Raw genomic sequence first — 19140 nt, forward strand, 5'->3', positions numbered from 1 at the left:
CACTGTCCCCAGCCACTGAAATGACCAAGGAAACCTAGCTGACCCTAGAGTGCCCCTACTCCTCTAGTTCCTCATAAGCAACCCATGTGTCTTTTATGCGGTTTCAATTTCCCCCAACAAGACGGAAGCAGAGGAAAGCTGCCCAGTTTTGAAAGGCAGTAACTTGGAAATCTGTGTGTCCCAAATTGGTATCCCTAGATACCTTGCCTCTGATACAAGAGTTCTGTGATCAAATGAGCTTAAGAAATGCAACAGATTCTGTAGCCATCTTGATCGGTGAGTATATTACAAACTCTAAAATGCATTGTAAAAGCGAAATTTAACAGGTTATTTCTGAAGTACATCTGGTCAGATAATACCCCACAGATTATAATTCTGTGGAAAATATTGGTACAGGAAAGTCAGCTAGGAAATATTAGGACAGGAGACCTAAGTTTGACAACTGTTCTGTCTCTAAATTCTCCATCTTCAAAATGAAAAACAAATTTTTACTTTGAAAACTCTCTTTAACCTTTCAAGATATATAATTCTAAGCAAAGAAGTACACAGAATCCAAACTGATGAACAGCCTTGTGTGGGGCTCTGGGATGTGATTTTGAAGTCACTTCTATGTAGGCAGGGCATCGCGCATTGGAAATGGGCATCGCGCATTGGGAACAGGCCTCTCAGTCCAGTTTCAGCTCTGACACAAGCTTACCTAGCTGTGTGACCACAGACTGGTCAGTTTCCCAGTCAGAAAACCAGGACTTTAGATGAGTTGATAACTAGAATGTTTTTTCATTGCTAGAATTATAAATCTTAGGGATTTGTGCTATTGCAAAATAACATGGCCATGCTGTGAAAATTTTAGCATACAATGTGTGTGCACTCCTCCCTCAAACTAGGAAGGACATTCATTTTCCTGATTCAGCCAATCTAAGAAATAATAAAAATATTCCTGAGATCCCTTCCCAGCTCTAGAAGTTTAAATGATTTTCACAGACATCCGTAGATGTTATAAACCCTCTGTTGATTACGTTTCTAAGCAGTTCTTTCCCCATTTACAAGTTCAGGGTGCCTCCTGCATTGACTAATAAAGGAGCATGAATCCAGTGTTGTACTTTCAGTTTCTCAGGAGGTGGATACATTTTAAGTGAGGTCTTGCTACCTGATTTCTTTTTGACTGGGATTCACTTTTGTCCCACTCTTGGATGTTAATTACCTATGGCTCAATCATGGGTTCTGTCTGCTTTCCTTTTAAATGTCCATTGTACTCTCTTTTATTTTTTATTTGTTCTTTTTAGTTATACGTGTCAATAGAATGTATTTTGATATATTATACATACGTGGAATGTAACTTTCCATTCTTGTAGTTGTACATGATATGGAGTTACACTAGTCACTATTCATATATGAACATAGGATAGTTATGTCTGATTCATTTTACTGTCTTTCCTATTCCCATCTCCCCTCCCTTCCCTTCATCCCCTTTGTCTAATTCAGAGTCCTTCTATTGTTCCCTAACCCACCCCACCCCTTTATGTTGTGTTAGCATTTGCATATCAGAGAGAACATTTGGCCTTTGGGTTTTGTGAGATTGGCTTATTTTACTTAGCACATACTCTCCAGTTCCCTCCATTTACTGGCAAATGCTATATTTCATGTTCCTTTATGGCTGAGTAATATTCCATTGTACCAGCATTCATGGTGAGGCAATATGAACCCACTTCTCTGAGATCAGAGCGCTCAGCAGGGAAGGGGAGCAGCCATCTCACAGGGACAGAAGCCTAGAAAAGCAATCTGGGTCATAGGAGGAAGATGGTTTAAAAAAAAAAAATCACGAAAACCTTGACACTCACATTTGAGTTGTGTCAATTAGGCGGCAATGTAGCTCCTCACCATTGGCTTTTACCAGTTCCTGAAACTCCTCCATGGTGTTTGTCAAGCTGGCATCCGTTTTAAACATGATCCAGAATTCTGTTATCCAGTACCTATGGGGAGGGAGTTAAAAACCACAATCCAACACTGAAGCCAAGGACTCATAATTGGGTGGGCTCCCAAGGGAATTTTTGATCACAAGGAGGATTCAGAAAAAGACAGAGGCTGATCCGTCCTACAGTGAAGTAGGTGGGTGGGGACAAGGAGGGACCTAAACCATCCAGTCAAAGTCTTCAGTGTCTCCATACACAGAATGCTCTGACAAGACAGGTAAAGTAGCCAGGACATAATCATGCATCATTATGTGCATCAGTTAATCACAAAGTGAAGAACTGCAGATAAACCAAATGTCCAAAAATGGAACAATGTATCTGTAAAATATACTTTATAACATATTAGAATGTTATATGGTCATGAAAAAACAGTGTTTTTAAGAAGTCTTTAATGACTATAGAATATACTGACAATAGAAAGCTAAGTGAAAACTATAGAATATAAAACTTTATGTATTTTTTAATCTCAAACCACATTTTAAAAATCTCTGTAGAAAAAAAAGGAAATATACCAAAATAGGTAGTTGGATGTGATGACTATTATTTTCTAAATTTTTTAAATGTTGTTCAGTTTTATTTTTTATAAGTAGAAATAAAAACAAGACATCCTTATCTCTGTGTATCTTCCTTAAGCCACTTGATGCCAAAATACTGTAAAATTGAAAAAAAAAATGATATGAAGTTTAAGTTCAGGTATACCAGAAGAAATTCACTGTGCACTCTAGAGGCAGTTCTAGTAGCAATCCTTGGTCTTTTTGGTCTGTCCAAGGGGCTTTATGGATGGTGGGGAGGGGAAGGGCAGGGAGGAAAAGAAGAACTACAGCCTTTCACTTCAGCTCCCCTCCACAGAGTCTCCATGCAAGTGCAGAAACATTACCTTACAAAATAGCAGATCTTCAGGCAAAGCCCTGGTGAGTTCTTTGCCAAGGCTTCCTTATAGGTAGGGCTGTGGTTAAGGGAAATGGAAGCCTCTGTCACAGAAACCAAATAACCTCCATCTTTGAAAGTATTTACTAAAACAACTGCCTGAAATAAGGGGCACATGACCTCTTCCCTGTGCCCAAGAGGAGTCCAACTGCATCAACAAGCTAAAATGAGCCTTTTATCTTTTAAAATGTAACGGATTCATGCAGTGAAAAAAATTGTATAGTGAATTAGGAAAGGAAGACATATATGTTCAAATATATTTTCGTGATAATTAAGAACAATACTGTGAAAATTATAATAAATAAACCTAGAGGATGCCACTAGACTGACCCAGTAAACTGTGATGTCCAATCAGACAAAGCTATGGGCATAATCCAATATACAACTGGAGATCACCTTAAAGAGTGTTGCCATTCTGAAGATTCCAAAATATGAAAGAACAGAAAAATCTCATCGAGTTTGCTTATCTGTAGAGATAGATACATGGAAAGTGTGTTCATTTATTTTAAGAGTCAAAGAAATGAGAACTTCAATCCAGTGAGGAGCCTGAGGCAGGAGGTTCTGCCATCTTCCCTCCATCAATGGATTTAGGAATCAGATTATGTGGGCTGTGTATTTCACAAGCCTGGACATGGTGGTGCACGCCTGTAATCCAAGCAATTTCAGAAGCTGAGGTGGGAGGATGGCAAGTTCGAGGCTATACTCAGCAACTTTGAGGCCCTAACTCAAAAAATACAAAGTACTGGAGATGTAGCTTCATGGTAAAATGCCCCTGGGTTCAGTTGCCAGTACCAAAAAAGCAAAAACATAATCACTTCAATCTAAGATTGAGTGGCTTCCAGCTGAGCTCAGGAGAGGAGTGCAGTGAGCAGCCAGGAAAGATCAAAAGCCAAGGATAGTCAAAACCATATTTAGAGTTAAATATAGAAAAGCCAAGGATAGTCAAAACCATAGTGCTAATGTTTATTAGGAAGGCATTTGTGCATTTTGAAACTTCATATGTTTTAGAGCATATTAGAATGATAGCCTTGAAATTTCCATTAGGAATGTTTTAAGTGCTTCACATTTGTGGTTTTAAATTGAAATTTAAATAATTTTATGCATAGTTTTGAAACATGTAGACAATGCTAGCTTTACTGTTTATAACTTTAATTTATTAGAGTTGTAAATAATTACTTAGAATTCAGGGAGATATCTGAAGCACTTAAAAATAATATAAAATGTAAAATGAGTACCTGTAGTTTAAGACCATTTAAAGTATTCAATCAACATTATTCAAATTAACCAAACATTTTTCAACTGCTTGCTGACACGTACTAGACTTATACAAAAATAAGATATGCAAGCTCAACTTGAAAACCTAAAGGACTATGGTTATGAAATTTATAACTTTAATAAAGTGACTCATAATTTTAAAAATTGAATTTTAATAGGCTTACTGCCTATTAAAATATGTCCTTGAGATTAGAAAACAAAACAAAAACCACACAACCCCCCTACATCAACAAAGGTAATTAAGACAAAAGTACAAGCAACTGGCAAACTTCATGGAATAAGAGGTTCTGGTGCCCACCTTTCTACAGGCGTGAAAGGCAGAATCGAGAATGAGATGGTTTTATATTTCTTTATGCCAAATTAATTGCTTTGAAGGAGGGATTTAAGCACAAAACACATTTTAGATAAATATGTCTTAAGAGTCTATATTTGTAATATTCGGCTAGTTGAATTATTTTCTTTCTTTGTTAAAGGGGAAGGGACAAAAGACATGCTTCTCTATTAAAATAACAGATATACGAAATCAATATGGTGGTATTTGCCTTCCTCCTGGTTGTTTCTTATCCTCCCTTCATGTCTACTGACAGCACATGTAGTCTGCATGTGGTTCTGTGTCATTGTACATATCCAGTCTGTCTATCTAATGCCTAGCCTGGAGCCACTCTGAATGTTGTCTGGAAGGCTGGAAGCTGCCTGAGGTCTTCAGAGCTCAGAAACCATGATAGAGGCAGTCCCTGCAGGCCAGGCAGAGCTCCCTCTTTCCAACTCTAGGAGATGAAACAAACTTAGTAAGAGGCTGAAGCTCTGCTACTCTGGCATGAACTGCAGGGTTTGCTGGAAGCCTCAAACTCTGGCCCCCCTTTCTTCTTTTCACAGCTCCTACTATGGCCAGAAAGCACCAGCACATGCTGACCTTACTTTTTAGGCATCTAAACTATTCAATGCATGTTTTAAAATCAATCTCTCTCTCTCTCTCTCTCTCTCTCTCTCTCTCTCTCTCTCTCTCTCTCTCACACACACACACACACACACACACACACACACAATGAAAAAGAGGAAACCATCTGAGTTTATTTAACTAAAAATTCTCTTACTTCCAGGTGAAAGAACAAGGAAACCAAGAGCGAAGGAAAACATCATTTTGCTGTCAGTGTTTAACCTTTCCATTACAGAGTCTTCTTTCATACTGCCTGTCTTAGAATCCTGTCTTCCACCCTAGCTTACTTTTTAAGCTAAGCAAAGCCTAGATATCTAAAAAGTTTGGGTATAAAGAAAAAAGTTATCCCAGTGCTTTGTGTCCATATGGTGCAACATTGATTGCACCCTATCATGAGACACTAGGCTCAGAGAAACAAAGGTGAGTAAGCTTCGTCCCTGCCCTTGGGGGGCAATCTAGTGTAGGGATGATTTGCAAATAGGTAAGTGTATGTGCTTTAAAATATACTTATATTGCTCTTAAAGTAATTTTGCAGTACCCTTGCAACCTTTCATATTACTAACAACAATCAAGCCACAGCAGCTAGACTCGGTTACTTGACACAGTCATTAGCCAGAGCGCACAGTATTACATGCAAAGCTTAGAGACAGAAGATCAGGTAGATACCTTTAGTTAGTTCACAGAATAAAAACACTTCACACTTTCTGCAGTCACAGATGAGAAGCTGAAAAGCTTCTAGGCAGATTACCTCCAGGCTAGAGGGAGACACATTTTGACTGAAGCAATACAAAACTAAAGTCAAAGCAGTTAAATAGATTTTCAATCAAGAAGACTATCTTCAACCACCACAAGTATTTTTAAAAGAAGAGAAGGGCTGGAAAAGTCAAGGAAAGGCTCCACAGAGAGGGTCTTGGAAGGAAAACATTTAGCTAGGCAGAGGGAAAAATGGGTTTCCAGGCCCAGGCATCTCAGAGGCCCCTTAAATCTGGAGTATTGAGGAATCCAGGGTAGAGGGAAAGGGGCTCCTGGGAGAGCTGTAGGATGCGACAGGGAGGGTGGATGGTGTCAGAGGCAAGATGCAGCAGGGAGTGGGGGGAGGCTCACACTGTGGAGGCATTTTGCAGGCAAGTTGAGGAGTCAGACATGAACCCTAGTAGTTGGCAGAGGCCCCAAAGCAACAGCCTGCCCAGTTTGTTTTTAGGATGTGAGTTAATATCCAGGTGTGGATAATAACCAGACGGGAGAACCATATAGATGAGAAGACTAGTAGGGGGCAGAGGTCTGGGATTGTGACAGTGGGGACCTGGACGGGGATGGTGGTATAGAAATGAAGGGACGAGAGCAGAAACAGGTCATTTCTGAAGCAGAAACCCTGGGACTGGGTGGCAGATTCTGTAGGAGGTGAAAAGCAGGGAGGAGTCAGGACTGCTCCTGATGTTTCTGGTTTTGGCAACTGGATGGATAATGACACCACCACCTGAAACTGAAAATGAAGATACTGGTGCCAGTGTGGAATATAATAAGACTGTGGGTAGTTGGGAGTGGTAGTGGTGAGCAAATGAACATATTAAGGTGTTTGGATATGTTAAGATTGAAGTGTGGGCACGAGAAACTAGTCCAGACCTTCAAAAAATGGCTTAGTTTACAGAAACATAAATTGGAAGAAGTCACCATCAGCACAGAACCACCATGGTGGACATCCTGGGGAGAAACCGCCCATAGAAAGGCAGTCAAGTGAATGGAACACTGGGATGCTATCCTAGGATTAAAGTGGTGCTCAGAGAAGAGGCCAGATGAGATGCTGGAGAAGGCACAGCCTAAAGACAGAGACCCAGGAAGGTCCTGTCCAGGAGCCCTGGGGGAGAGCTGAAGAGAGCTGAGGGTTGCAGGCATTGGTGATGCCTACTACTTCTGGAAGGTCAGTGTAAACAAGGATGGGGAAAAGGCCCCTGGGCTTAGCAATTGGGAGGTCACTGCACTGGTGACATCAGAGAAAAGTATGAGTCCTGGGGTAGGCGCCATAGTTGACTTACAGAGTGCGTAGGAGTAGACAGATTGAAGATAATGCAGACTGCTTTAAGACGTTTCTGCATCAAATTTCTAACAATAGAATGAAGGGGTGGCAAGGTTAAGAGTTTAGTTTTTTAGGTTAAGGACACTTGAATGTGTGGCTCAGTTAATGGGCAGGTGCCCCTGAAGAGGCCAAGTTTGGAAGTACAGGAGGGAGATGAAATAACTCACAGGGTGACGGCAGGGCAGAGGGGGCCAACTCAAGGGCAGCACCCAGTGCATCCCGAGGGTGAGCACCCGGGGTACAATTTAGTTCAGAGGCTCTCAAACAAATTTTTAAGGAGGAGTACATAATCACTGACACTGTTTACAATCACTCATGCATGGAGTCAATAAAAAGCAGACAGACTTTGAGTCGGTGTTACTGTGGTTTTAAAATTCTCTGCAGAGGAGGCTTCCCACTTATTACCTGTACCTCTCATTATGGGAACCTTTCCCAACAAACACTACACCCTTGGCACGCTCTTAGAAACACCACCTTTGAGATGAGAGAGAAAAATTTCTGAGCACATTTAGAGGAGGGATTCAATTTGACCTTTTTTTGTTTTGTTTTGTTTTTTGATGGTGCTTAGGATTGAACCCAGGGCCTCATACAAGCTAGGGAAGTACTCTACCATCAGGTTCATCCCCAGACCTTTCAATTTTCATTTTTGAAATAGGGTCTTACTAAATTGCCCAGGCAGTAATCTACTTGCCTCAGCCTCCAGAGTCACTGGAGGCATGGGCCACTGCACACAGCAATTTTTAAGTTTTAGTATTTTTTTTCTGTGTGTGGCAACATGAAATGGGGAATTAAAGCAATGAAGGATTACAGCAGCAGTCACAAGTCATGACTCAGTCCCAGGGGCTTGGGCCTCAGGTGCTAAACAGTCTCACCTCCTCTACAGCCTTTATTTCTTGGGGGCTACATCCCCCAGTGTCATTTGTGAGAAGGAGGAGGAGGTGGGTCCTTCTCTGCCCTGCTTGGTTCACACCCCACGGGAAGGCTAACATTCATCAGGGCTTGCTTGGTGCACAGTCAATGTCTCTGCCAGAAGCAAGAAGGCACCAGCAGATTCTCCAGATGCTTTTGCCTTGGGAAGCTTTCTCCAGAGCCTGGGAAGGCTGAGAACTGGGCAGGGAAGCCAGAAAGGAATGCATCATTTGAAATGTGCTGTTGTCCTTGTCAGTTTGTTCAGGATAAACATGAATTTTGACTACTCTACAGGAAAAGTAGTTTTTACTTGCAAGAGATACTGAAGGTGACCATGTTTGCACCTTTGACCACCCCCAGAGAAATCAGCATCAGTACCAGTATCCCACTCAATGCATGAATGAACATGATACACAAATGAATACATGAATGAATATGCACACACTCCATATAAAAGGAAATGGACATTTCTCACTCAGGCTATTCCAAACCAAGCAAAACGAAAGCATGCTTCAAATCTCCAGCTACTTTTGGAATAGATCCCGTTCTGGCATTCCAGTCACTATGTTAAAGGATATAGGGTCATAACTTTTTGCAGCAGGTCCGCAGAGGAGATGATGATTCGGTGCATGGTCAGCATGACTTGCAACAGCTGGTTACTTCGACACAAGTTCCCATCTGCATCTGAAAATATAAAGAGCAGCATCTGAGTCAGGTCCAGTCAGGCATCTGGTGGACCACCTGACACCCTCCTCTTCCACTGCTCTGGAAGCTGGCCAGAGCATGCCTCAGGCTCAACCCTCCTTCCTGGCTTTTCTCTCTTCCTGCTGTACTCTATCTTCTCCCAAGTGTCCATTTTGATGCTCATTAGTCCCCTTGCCCCAAAGATGATAAAATCTTGAAAAAAGGATAAAATCTACATCAATACACCTAAGTGTCTGTTGAAAACAGAGGCAGTCCAGGTTTTGTGAGGCCTAAAGTTCACATGATGCAGGAGAAACCTCCCTAGGCTCATAACGAGAAAAGTTACAGTATAAATTGATTGTAATTAAAATACCTTACTTTCGAAACATTTTACAAAAATGTATGATCACATGAATAGGGCCCTCCCACAACCTTAGAAGTGAATCATGCAAATGAAGAGCCCTAGTTTCATAGTTAATGTGCCTCTGGATTGAAATAAAGGAGACAGATTAGAAGCAAACATGACATTGGAAGGTTGTCAGTAGATTACAGGTATTCATGTTGATTTGTATTGAAGAGCTTGGTTAGCTGGGTTTTCCAAATCCCACCTGGTAACAGATGCATTCTATACACCAGCATTTGTGGTATGAAGTGTCAGGGCCAGAGCTGATTACTTATTGCCATATCTACTCTCTGGTCTTCAGCATGAATCACATCACTGGGGCTCCCTTACCAGCTGGGTTCAGCCATTGGGAAACAGGAGCAAGAGATGGGAGGGAAGTCAAAATATGTCTTTCTCATTTCCTCTCTGCCTTGACAGCACATCCTTGATAGTAGCTACATGCAATTGGATGAATAATCACATGGGTTGGCCCTTCCTTCATGACTACAGCTCTGGCTGGGATATCAAACTGTTTATCTCTTTGACCCTTAGTCTAAGGGTAGTAATGACTTAACTGTTGACAGTTTCTAATGCAACATCTTTTAATACTTCTTCATTTACAGAAATTAAGAGAATTCTATTCCTAGCCAGGAATTTGAATGGTTCAATGAAAAGAATCAAATGAAAGAATATACATGAATTGTTTGTCATCTGTATTGCTATTTAAAATATTTTATAGAGGTTAGGCCTGGTAATCATAGAAACTTGGGAGGCTGATGCAGGAGGATTGCAAGTTGGAAACCAGCCTGGGCACCTTTGAAAGACCCTATCTCATGATAAAAAATAAAAAAGGACTGGGGATGTAGCTCAGTGGTAGAGCACCCCTGGGTTCAATCCCCAGTAAGCCCCCGGCCCCCACAAATACACTATAGAAAAGGGGTTGTCATTTTTATTTTCTTTCACATTTATCAAATTGTAAACAAAGGACATAGAACATTTGGGCCCAGAAGTTCTGATGCCTCAAATGAAACCTAAAGTTCATTGAGAAAACACTGTAAACTGACAGGCTCCTCCCTCCCTATTGCCAAATCCACCAACTTACTGGTGCCCTTCCTACTGCCCTTTCCTTTACCATGGAAGACCTTTCATAGTGGAAGACCTTGTATAGTGCTCCAGTCTCCTCTCCTCAAGGACGCTGGTGCTGCACCTGGCCACCTTCTCTCCTATAATCCCAATACTTTTCTCTCTACTGGTTTACTTCCACTGGCATTCCATGTACCCCTGTATCTCCCACTTGAAACAAAATGAAATAAAAACAGACCCATAACTCTCCTCCTAGTCTCCAGCTTCCTCTGCAGCTTTCTGTTTCCTTTCAGCAAAAACTCACTGTCACTACTTTCTTACCTCCCATTTACTCTTCCATCATTCCACTGTGACTTATTCCATTCCATTATTCCATTAAATATTTTCTTTCTAAAGTTACCGATGCCAAAGGTTACTTCATTGCCAAATCCAATAGTCATACCTCTGTTCATGTTACTTCATGATTCAATTGCATTCAACCCCAAAACACAACCCAAAGTTGACAACTCTCCTTCCTGGAACACTTTCTTCCCTTGGCTTCCATAACATCACATTCTCTCACTTCTCTCTCACGCTCTTCTTCTGTCTCCTCTTCCTCTGCTAAGCTCTTAAATGTCATCATGCTCTATGGCTTAGTCTTCCCACTTCTTTTTTTCTAACATTTAAAAAAATTGTTTAAACTTCTTAAATTTTAAATTTAAAAGTCAACTTTTTTTTTCTAGTGAAATCATCCAGTCCTATGACTGAAATACCAGCTCTATGCTGACAACTGCCCAAGTTACATATCTTCAGCCATGACCACCGAATTAGTATGCCCAGCAGCCTACCTGGCAAATCCACTTGGAAGTGCAAGTTCAAACTTAACTCACCCAGACAAAATCAGGACTTTCTCCTCCCAATTCATTCCTCCTCCATTTGTCCTCATCTCTAGAAATGGCACAACCAACCATCTTCAGAGTTGCCCAACCTAAAAACCTGGGAGTCATGCTTCATTTCTCATTTTCCTCATATCTAATCCATCAGGAGGTCTTGATTTTACTTTCAAAATATATCTCACTTGTCTCCATCCTTGCCATAACCCTCATTCAGCCACCATGATGCAATGAATTGACTTCCCTGCTTCTACTCTGGTTCACCTACAGTCCATTCTCCACACAGTAGCTAGAAGTGAGCTCCTGAAAACTATAAATCAGGTCATGTGCTTATATTAATATACATTAACAAATTCCATTATATTTGGTATAAAACAAATCCCTTACTGTAGCCAGCAGAGCTTCACTTATTCTACCTCTTTTAATATTACCCACTTCATTTTTTTTAACCACATTGCTCCTCTCCATGCATCTGTGTATACCTCATATTCCAAGCTTATTCCTACCTCGTGGTCTTTGCATTTGCTATTCCCCTCCACATAGTCTTTCTTCCCTTGATTCATTCATGTTATGTAAATCTCAATCATCACATCCCCAGAGAGGTCTTCCTTAAACTACCTAAGGTACCCATTCTCCTGCCTGAGTTTCTTCATAGCACTTATGTTCTAAAGTTATCTGGTTATTTTTTATTTAATTTTTAATTTACAGAATTTCAATAGAACACAAACTTCATGAAACCTAAGTCTTATCTGTTTTTTCCCACAACCTATTTCTAAAACCTAGAACAGTACCCACAATGGTATGCACTCTAGGCATGTGTTGAGTAGATGAGTGAACTCATTCATGCCTCTCTGGAAACTGAGTTTGCTTGTAATTAGTTATATCATTGACTGTGTATAATATACACACTTATTTTCTTCTCAGCCACAGTTTTCAAAAGAAACTCAAAATTACAATTTAGTAAAACATTTTAATGAAATATACATGGTTATAGCTGTGTAAATCTTCCATTAATTTTTTTGTACTTATACTCTGGTGAGGTATGTCTAGCATTGCTTTGTCTGTTTTCTGGCCCACATAATTTCTGTGATAATTGTCTCTTGCCACAAAATACTGCAAAACAAACTATGCCAAAATTCAGTAACTTAAAATAGCAACCATTTATTTTTGCTGAAGTGTCTCAGTTGGGGGGCAAGTGATACAGGCTGGGCTTTGCTGGCGCACTACTCCACATGTCTCCCAGCTTCCTTGGAGCAGCAGCCTATCAGGGGCAGGTTATTCTCATGATGGCAGGGCACTGAAGGGTAACTAGAAATATCCAAGGCCTCTTGAACTTAGTTTTGGAAGTGGAATGCTGTCACTTCTGCCTCATTCTGTTGGCTAAAGTAAGTCATATTTCTGAATCTAAAGTTGAAGGGAGGGAACTTCAAAGTCACATGGAAGATATCAGGCACAGGGAAGGTAAAAAAAAAAAAAATGGTGGCAAGCATGCAATCAAACCCCCAGAGCTACAGAGGGGTAACTTCTTAATGCGGCATTTGACAATAGTTTTTACAATGTGGACCTCTTCACAGAGATGGCAGTATTTATATTCTTGAATAGTGAAACTGCAATATGCAATACACTTAAAGGTATGCATTAGAATGTTCCCATGTGCTCCATGCACTACAGACACAGGCCCAGGCTTGGTAGGTATGGACAGCACTCAAGACTTGCTATCTCATTTTCCTTTTGTGGTTGACTATAGTACTTAAGAGGAGGCATGACACTTAATAAGCATTGCTGTCATTCACATAGCAATTATCATTACTGAAGCCCTACTTAATGCCAGGGGCTGTGCTAAGGACTTTAACAATGTTATTTATAATTCTCAGAAGACCCTGCAATGTTGGCTATTCACTGTTTACAGCTGAAGAAATTAAGCCATAGTGAGGTTAGGAAAGGGACAATGAATGGCAGAGTTAGGATTTAGCCCTAGGTCTGTTTGATTCCAGAACCCCTGCTCTTTCCATCACACCTGGTTGCAATCTGCAGGCCATCTGTTGGGAGAGGGAGCCAAGAATTAAATGGGAGGCTAATGAGGGTGAGTGCTAAGAACTCTTCCAGTCCTTATGACTATAAGAGATGCCATGAGGATCCTGGGTTGGAGCCAAGGCACACTTGGCAGAATGGCCTTTATATTCTGGTGAATTCTTGAAAGTTTTGGTCACTTGGTCCTGATCTTGAAAGTTGCCTTTAGGAGGAGAACCCAGGTGGCCATGCCTAAGAGTCACAATTGTTCACACTTTACCTTTACCTTGTGCCTCTTCTAGAGTTCCCGTGACGTTCCCACACTGCAGCTTGTGAGTCCTACCATGTTCTCTGTGGGGGTGAGTGCTGGAAAATGTTCAGACCAGAGGGGATGACTCACTCCACAAGAAGAGACAGAGATGGAGTGAGGGAAAGAGCAAGGAGACTTTCCACGGCTAGTCAGGAGCTCCACTGCCTCTCCCTCCTCGGTTCTTTTTCAACAAGAGAACAGCCCAGTGTAGTCACTTGCCCTCATTCCCACCATCATCTCTTCCCCGCGTGACCATCAAATGCCAGATGAGCTTTTCAAGGTTACATCAAGGTTGCATTCCTTTCCCACCCTCATCCCATACAGTGCATGCCTCTTCCCTTTGAGAACCACCTCCCTTTGAAAGACACATTTTCCAAATGGTGGTCAAGATGGAATCTACCTTCTGGGCTGCTGGAAAAAAAAAAAAAAAAAAAATATATATATATATATATATATATATATATATATACACATACACACACACACACACACACACACATATATAATTTCTGTAAGCTGATTTAAATATTTCAAGGAATTATTCTATTTTGTTTTCATCTTTAGGCTTTTAAAAATGCAGGGTGTCATACTAAAAATTCTAATAAGTAAAATGTGCAATGCATAATAAAATGTGCATATTTTTTCATTACCATCTGTTCTCCTTATACATTCAGAGAAAGACTTTTTTAAAGGGTTGAAACCTCTGTGAGGTACAAACTGTCAATCCTACATACTCTACCACTTGACTTAGGGAATAATGTATGCTGCTAGAAAAGTATACTAATTAAAGACGCCTAACCTGTGGACCATTTGCTCAACAGAACAAACAGAAAAGCCATGTGAGATTCTTTTGTCTATGAGCCAACAACCAATTTTCCACCATTAGTCTTAGTGCTGGCAGTAGCTGTGCTTTATGGAATCACTGATTCTTAGGGAGAAAAAGATAATCCTCTACCTTTACTTTCTGTCTCAGGCATTATTTCCTCCTGAAAGCATCACTGGGAAGTGATACCTACCTAACCTCTACCTACATCCTTCCAACAAGAGGAAAGAATTTCCTAACTATACTGTGTGGCAACTTTTCATTCTACTTCAATTAACAAGATTGTGGGGGAGGCGGAGACTTCGGTTCAGTGGCATAGCAATGAATTGAGGCCCTGGGTTTGATCCTTAGTACCACAAGTAAACACACACAATTTTTTTTTGGTACTATTACCCAATATGGACAAGGAAGCTACCCTGTGGAAAGCACTGACATAGGCACTAAAGGAGGTCTGATGAGCTGTAAGAAACCCTTGTCCTTGAGGAGCACACAATCTAGTTGAGGATTTAACACACACTCAAGACGCCTAATATTACCAAATAGGAAATGTTAAGCAGGAACCCCATGGAGACCCAGCTATAAATGGTAAGTTAAAAGGGAGAGCCATCCCATTTCAGATATGATGGTTTGGGAAGGATATCAGGTGACCTTGGCCAGGAGACATGCAACTTCAAGATTCAAAAGACCATCTATTCAATCTGTCTCTGAACCCCACCAACTTCTTTCTTTCTTGCTTGCTTTTTTTTTTTTTTTTTTTTTTCTTGACGTAATTTTAAATAAACTGCTTGCTTCAGAGAGATGAACTGCTCCTGGACGATCAGAATCCTATGAGTGAAAACCAGCCAAGGGTTGCATACCACATCCTGCCTCTTTCTGACAAGAGCTGGGGGGACTTTGCTACAGTGAGATGAATCTGGGGGATGAGATGGAAATGCCATGCTGCCAAATGGACATAAATGAAAACAAACAGCCAAGACCAGAGAGGAACTTCAGAACAGTCTTTTCTAAAGGGATGTTGAGTGCACCAAAGGCAAAATGTCAGAAACTAGTACTCTGAGGGTAGAGAAGCCGTCAGCACTGGGGGCATAACATGACGTACAAGATGGTTGCAACCAGGCCCTGAAAATGATAATGGAAAAACGAGGACCAGAAGACCATGCAGGCAGAGCTGACGCTGTTCATGGAAGTCACAACCTCCAGAAAGGGTAGACTGAAGGAATGTTCCAGAGACATAAAACCCATCTCACAGCAAGACTATAACAAATGGACCTTGAGAGCTTGTTTGGAGGTTCTAGCAGGGGAGCGCAGCTACTCGTATACCCTTGACCGAAGAACGGTCCTCCTCTATCGGGGAAGGTCGTCCTCTTCGACCGAGCGCGCAGCTTCGGGAGGGACGCACATGGAGCGGTGAGGGAGGAAGGGGACACCCGCCTAGCCAGCCAGATCAGCCGAATCAACCCTGGCGATCAGTGGGGTGACAGATGTCGCAGCCAGATCGCCCTCACATCCGCAAGACTATAACGTGTTAAACCCTATTTGGAGAGTGTGCAAAAACTGGTGAGTGGAAAATAAGATTACTGGTTTTTGCTGTTTGTTATTTTTTAGTGCTGACATTCGCAACTGAGGCAGCAGATGCACATGAAGGAGGAAGGAGGCGATGACAACTCTGAGCTCAATAGCTTCTACTCCCTAAGCAGCTTATAACATAACCAATGCCACTTTGATTTTTTTTTTTAAATCCTCTGTCCCTGAAGAGGAGAACAATCAGGGGAAAGCATGTGATTTGCCAAGGATCAGGACTCACTTCTCAGGGCAAGTATGAGAATAGTCAGTATGGTTGCTACCAGCAGCATGCTTATAAAAGTAACAAACAAGAAAGATGGAGAATGGTTTATAAAGGGTTTGCATACTTCGTGGCATGAATGCTCCCACATGGTCAATCTCAGCTACCATAATGAAGTCAATGGACATGGAGTGGGGAAGAAATGCTTGCAGTCATCTCTGGAGACAGCTGTGGGCGACCAGTAATGTGCACCTACCACTGTAAGTTCATCAGCAGATCTGAGGTCACAGGGCTGCTGTTTGCTGGGCTTCCTTTGTATCCCTTCCCACACCATCTCCTGCTCCACAGGATGACCATGGGCTCAATGTTAAGGATGAAAAATATCTCTGGTGAGACCCTAACCCTCAAACCCACCACTTTTCATGAAATCAACACAAAGAAGCTACTGGCATCATTTAGATGGGTCACTAGTATCCAAAGAGTTCATTAGCCAGTGGCCAGTGGGAAGATGCCAGGTGCCCTGGGCTCTCAGTGCCCTGCACAGCCAGCAAAAGTGCTCTCCATTCTTATAGTCAAATCATCACCAACGGAAATGTTCTTCCCTGGCATGGATTTCCTTCTGAGGCATGAAACTCTATGTAAAGTATGACCTAGATTTCTTGGATGAGTGATTGCAATCTGTAAATGTCTAAGCAAGTACATGAATTGCCTAAAGTGAGAAAGAGCTTTTAGCTGTATTGCCTCTGCTGAGCGAGACAGCCAGCTTCCCTGGGGAACTGCTGCCTCGATCTGGATCTGTCATGTTGGAGGAATCTGCAGTCTGAGAAGTCGTGAGGGAAGCTGTTCTTTTTAATTCTGCAAAGTGGACACAGTTCTGTGGGTGGGGCTGAGGCTTAGAACTAAAGATGAGGCCTGGGAGGAGACATGATAGGTCTTGGGCACACCCAGTGAGCCAACCTGGGACAACACTGGGGCTACAGACTTTAAGAGTCACTGTCAAAATGTAGTGCCAACTTCTGCTTTCCCCAGTGTCCATCCAACTCTCTGGGACAACCAAATTATCTGGCTGCAATGTTATGCTGCAATGTGGTTCTTTGGTGAACTGCTGTCAAGGCAGTCTACCTGGCTCACAGACAGGGAACATTTCCACTGCAGTGTCGTAGGAATGTACCTGGCAAGGGGAAAAGCAGAAGCAAGGTTCTGTCCCAGCTTCCCAGAGGGACACATGGCTGGAAGGGAGGACAGCAAAGGCCAGGGAACCCAAAGAAAAAGAGACAAATTGAAAAGAAAATATGGGACACACTCATACCTTGCTCATTGGAATTTATTCCTAGCATTTCATTCTTGTCTATTAAATTCTGGGCCCTTTTGTCATATCTTTGGACAGACACTAAGGAACAACTTGGGGTGAAGTTGAGAATCATGGGTTAGCCAAGACCTCAGCCTTCTTCAGAAAAATTTTCTGAATGTGTGATTTTGATCCTATCAGATCTGCAAGCCTAAAGAATAGATAGTCTCAATCAGTGCATGACAACATTGTAGCAGGGTGTGCTGATATAAAATGGCAATATACTGATTACAGCCCAACCACCAAATATACTTATGACCACAGAAATTGTTCTTTGCTTATGATTCTCTGCAATAAATAGTTCTATAATATATATATAGAGAGAGAGATAGATAGATAGATAGATCGATCGATCTCAACACCATGCATGGTAGAAGTCACTGAGCAAAGTCTTTTGCAGTCAGACAGAAAATAGTCTGAGGTGTCCCTTACTCTTCTTTGGTTGGAGTTTGGTTGATTAGATTAAATGTATTACAATGCTTGATAAACTGTAGAGCACTATAACAGTGATAAATTGCTGTTTCTCTTAATGGGATTTAAAACATCTTGTCTTTTTCTTTGCTCCTGTTGGTCCTTGGCTATCCTGAGTGGGACTATGATTTTTTTTTTCTTTTGTCAAACCCTTCACTGTAAACACAATCCAAAGAGCTGCTGTCCACTGTGGTTTGTCAAGCCATCTGTAATTGGACTTGGACTTGGGTTCCTCTCAAACATGGTCTCACTCCATAGCAGTTGGCTGATGGCCTTCCAAGCTTCCTTCCCATCCTAGCTTTTAAGTGTATCCTCCCCTGGGATCCTCAAAAGGATTTTTTGTTGTTCACAGAGGTGCTGGAGAGAAACCCACATGAGGGTGTAGGGAGAGAACTGCAAGGGAGGATGAGGAATCTCTTTAATTCTGAAGAACAGAAGAAACTGGCCTCTACTCAGCAGTCAAAAGTCAAATAAGAAAGTGGTTCAAAACATCCCAGTGGTGAACTGATGCTGTGTTGTGACTGTCTTACAGAAATTGCTAAAAGGCAACACTGAAATTCACAAGGTTGTTGCCAACTGGAAGATGGAAGAGACCAGGAGAAATAATGGTCTTTTTGGAGAAAAGGCAGAATCTAACCAGAAGAAATGAGCTACAGTTACAGTCTTGCTGCTGCTCTCAATCTGTTTGCTAATATATTGGGGGCATTTCCTGTGTAGCAGTCACTATTCCAAGAATTTATATATATATTAACCATATCATTGGCATCTGTTAGATGAAAAAACTCAAGTAGGGTCACTTGCCCAAGTTAACACAGTTATTAAGTGGCAGACCAGGATTGAGTCTGAGAGGCCACTTGGCCCCAGGATGACCCCGATCATTGCTGAGCCTGTGTGCTCACTTGCAGAAGGACAGTTTGGTGATGTCTCAGCCCTGGCTTCCCAGCAAAGAGGTAATCAGGAGATCAGTCTAGAAGAAAGAATGTTGATATCTTTTGGGGTGAACAAAGTTCTGAGCTGAGTTCAAACCACTGTGATGTCTCATTGATTTGTGGGTGTCAAGTATCTAGATGGCTTGACAGTTGTCACGTAGGCACATGAAACTCTCACTGTGCTGTTGAAATACCACCAACCTACATTTATTAGTGCTTTGTGGACAACCACTCTCTCCTTGTGTATTGTCTCCGCTGAGCTTCACAACTCTGAGATAGGTATTGTTTTTATTATTTATAGGTGAGGAACCAGAGAAGAAGGCAATGTGACCTGCCTGAAGTCACATATTTGA

At 41.6% G+C, this 19140-nt stretch overlaps 1 protein-coding gene across 2 annotated transcripts in view; it reads right to left on the bottom strand.

Annotated features, from left to right (window-relative positions):
- Positions 1-19140, bottom strand: part of Rasgrp1 (RAS guanyl releasing protein 1) — a 71186-nt gene that overhangs the window by 23991 nt on the left and 28055 nt on the right. For both annotated transcript variants that reach the window (XM_046460826.2, XM_058584674.1), the window contains exons 3-5: positions 8671-8776; positions 2848-2910; positions 1839-1970 (exon numbers count right to left, since the gene is read on the bottom strand). In XM_046460826.2, the coding sequence (XP_046316782.1) occupies positions 1839-1970; positions 2848-2910; positions 8671-8776 (301 nt within the window). The remainder of the gene's footprint in view (positions 1-1838; positions 1971-2847; positions 2911-8670; positions 8777-19140) is intronic.

The sequence above is a fragment of the Marmota monax genome, unplaced genomic scaffold (genome assembly GCF_021218885.2).
Source record: "Marmota monax isolate L192 unplaced genomic scaffold, Marmota_monax_Labrador192_F-V1.1 WCK01_AAM20220418_F8-fsc00001, whole genome shotgun sequence".
NCBI classification, from domain to species: domain Eukaryota; kingdom Metazoa; phylum Chordata; class Mammalia; order Rodentia; family Sciuridae; genus Marmota; species Marmota monax.